The sequence below is a fragment of the Hemibagrus wyckioides genome, linkage group LG26 (genome assembly GCF_019097595.1).
Source record: "Hemibagrus wyckioides isolate EC202008001 linkage group LG26, SWU_Hwy_1.0, whole genome shotgun sequence".
NCBI lineage: Eukaryota > Metazoa > Chordata > Actinopteri > Siluriformes > Bagridae > Hemibagrus > Hemibagrus wyckioides.
The window spans coordinates 20,990,755-20,992,206 of NC_080735.1; the positions used below are offsets into that span (position 1 = coordinate 20,990,755).

The 1,452-nt window shown below is 37.8% G+C and overlaps 1 protein-coding gene across 1 annotated transcript in view; it reads left to right on the top strand.

Annotated features, from left to right (window-relative positions):
- Nucleotides 1-502, top strand: part of LOC131347147 (basement membrane-specific heparan sulfate proteoglycan core protein-like) — an 8,427-nt gene extending 7,925 nt beyond the window's left edge. The window contains exon 9 of the mRNA XM_058381075.1: nt 215-502. Within this exon, the coding sequence (XP_058237058.1) occupies nt 215-219 (5 nt within the window). The 3' untranslated portion in view covers nt 220-502. The remainder of the gene's footprint in view (nt 1-214) is intronic.
- The last annotated feature ends 950 nt before the right edge of the window (nt 503-1,452 follow it).

Sequence of the window (1,452 nt, forward strand, 5' to 3'; positions counted from 1 at the left end):
ACTGGAGATAAAAACCCTGCTCTTATGGTGTGTCTAATGTTTTTAAGCTTTCTACTGTTTTACTTCTGTATTTTGTGAAGTTTCAAAAAAAAAAATTAATGTTTAGTTGTTAAAGAAAATCATTCCATCTCAATTAAATGTCTTAAATCTACAGACAGAAAAAGTAACTCTCTCTCTCTCTCTCTCTCTCTCTCTCTCTCTCTCTCTCCTGAAGAGTAAATGATTTATCCCTTCTGACATGGATGACGTGATCACGTGAAGATGAACTCTCTACTTATCCGGATGCAATGCAATGCAGCAGCCTTTAGAAACAACAGCATGTAATAACTCTCCTGTTTTTACGACTTAATCCACGCAGCTTGTGTGTAAAACACGTCACAGTGTCATGTTTATGACTCGAGTTAACACTTAAACATTAGAAACAGCTCACACTGTAGAACATTCCGGCACTTTACACCCTCTTTGTTTAATAAATAGATAATAAAGTGATGCCATGGCCACATCCTCGCCTCGCCTGAGTGTTTGGATTCAATCTGATTCAGGAACTTCAGCCGTACACCGGAATGTAATCAGCTTCAGTCTTATCTCTCTCACTCTTATAAACAATCCTGAACAGAGCTTCATGAAGCAGCTACTGACCCCAACAGCGCCTGATTCTTTCCTCGTTAAAAGATGTTACACCAAATATTTAATTCTGAATAATTTGTGATTAATGTTAGCTGCAGTTCAGATCGTTACCACATGGTGGCGCCTGTTCTCCAAAATCTCTAACGTGGTAAGTAATAATAGAAACTAGATTCGGACAATTCTGTACAAAAAAATGTAATTTAATTATAATTTAATAAAGAACACTCAGAGACGAGCCGTTACAGGACAGTAATCACCTCAGGGTGGTGCATTTCCCTCTAAAAGCACGGGCCCACAGGTTTTATTTATTTACCAGTTATAATTTTTATTTATTAAAGAACGACATTTAATCCTCTTTCTCCGTTTATAGTTACATTTAATGGATTATGTGGAATTCAGAGCATCTGATGAGTTACTTCCTGTTGTCTCTTCCATTCTATCAGCGATAAACACTCACCCCCTCAGCAGATGAAGCATTATTCTCTCTCATCAAGTTAATAAGAGAAAAATTTCAGCTGCTCATCTTTTACTGAGAAACTGTAGAGAAGTGCAAACTCCTCTAACCCTGACCCTGAAGATGTGGAGGACTTCAAGTTCCAGCTTTATCTCTGACACACACACACACAGCACTGACTCTGGAGACTCCTTACACACATTATACACACACACACACACACTTGATGGTGATGGACAAATTCAAACAGGAAATTTTAATAAATAATAAATATCTATTAAAGATCTCCTCATATCAGGACGGCGGTGTGTTATGGATCGACTCTACAGAATATTCTGAGGAATGTAGTGATAACACCGTTTTCTGGACAG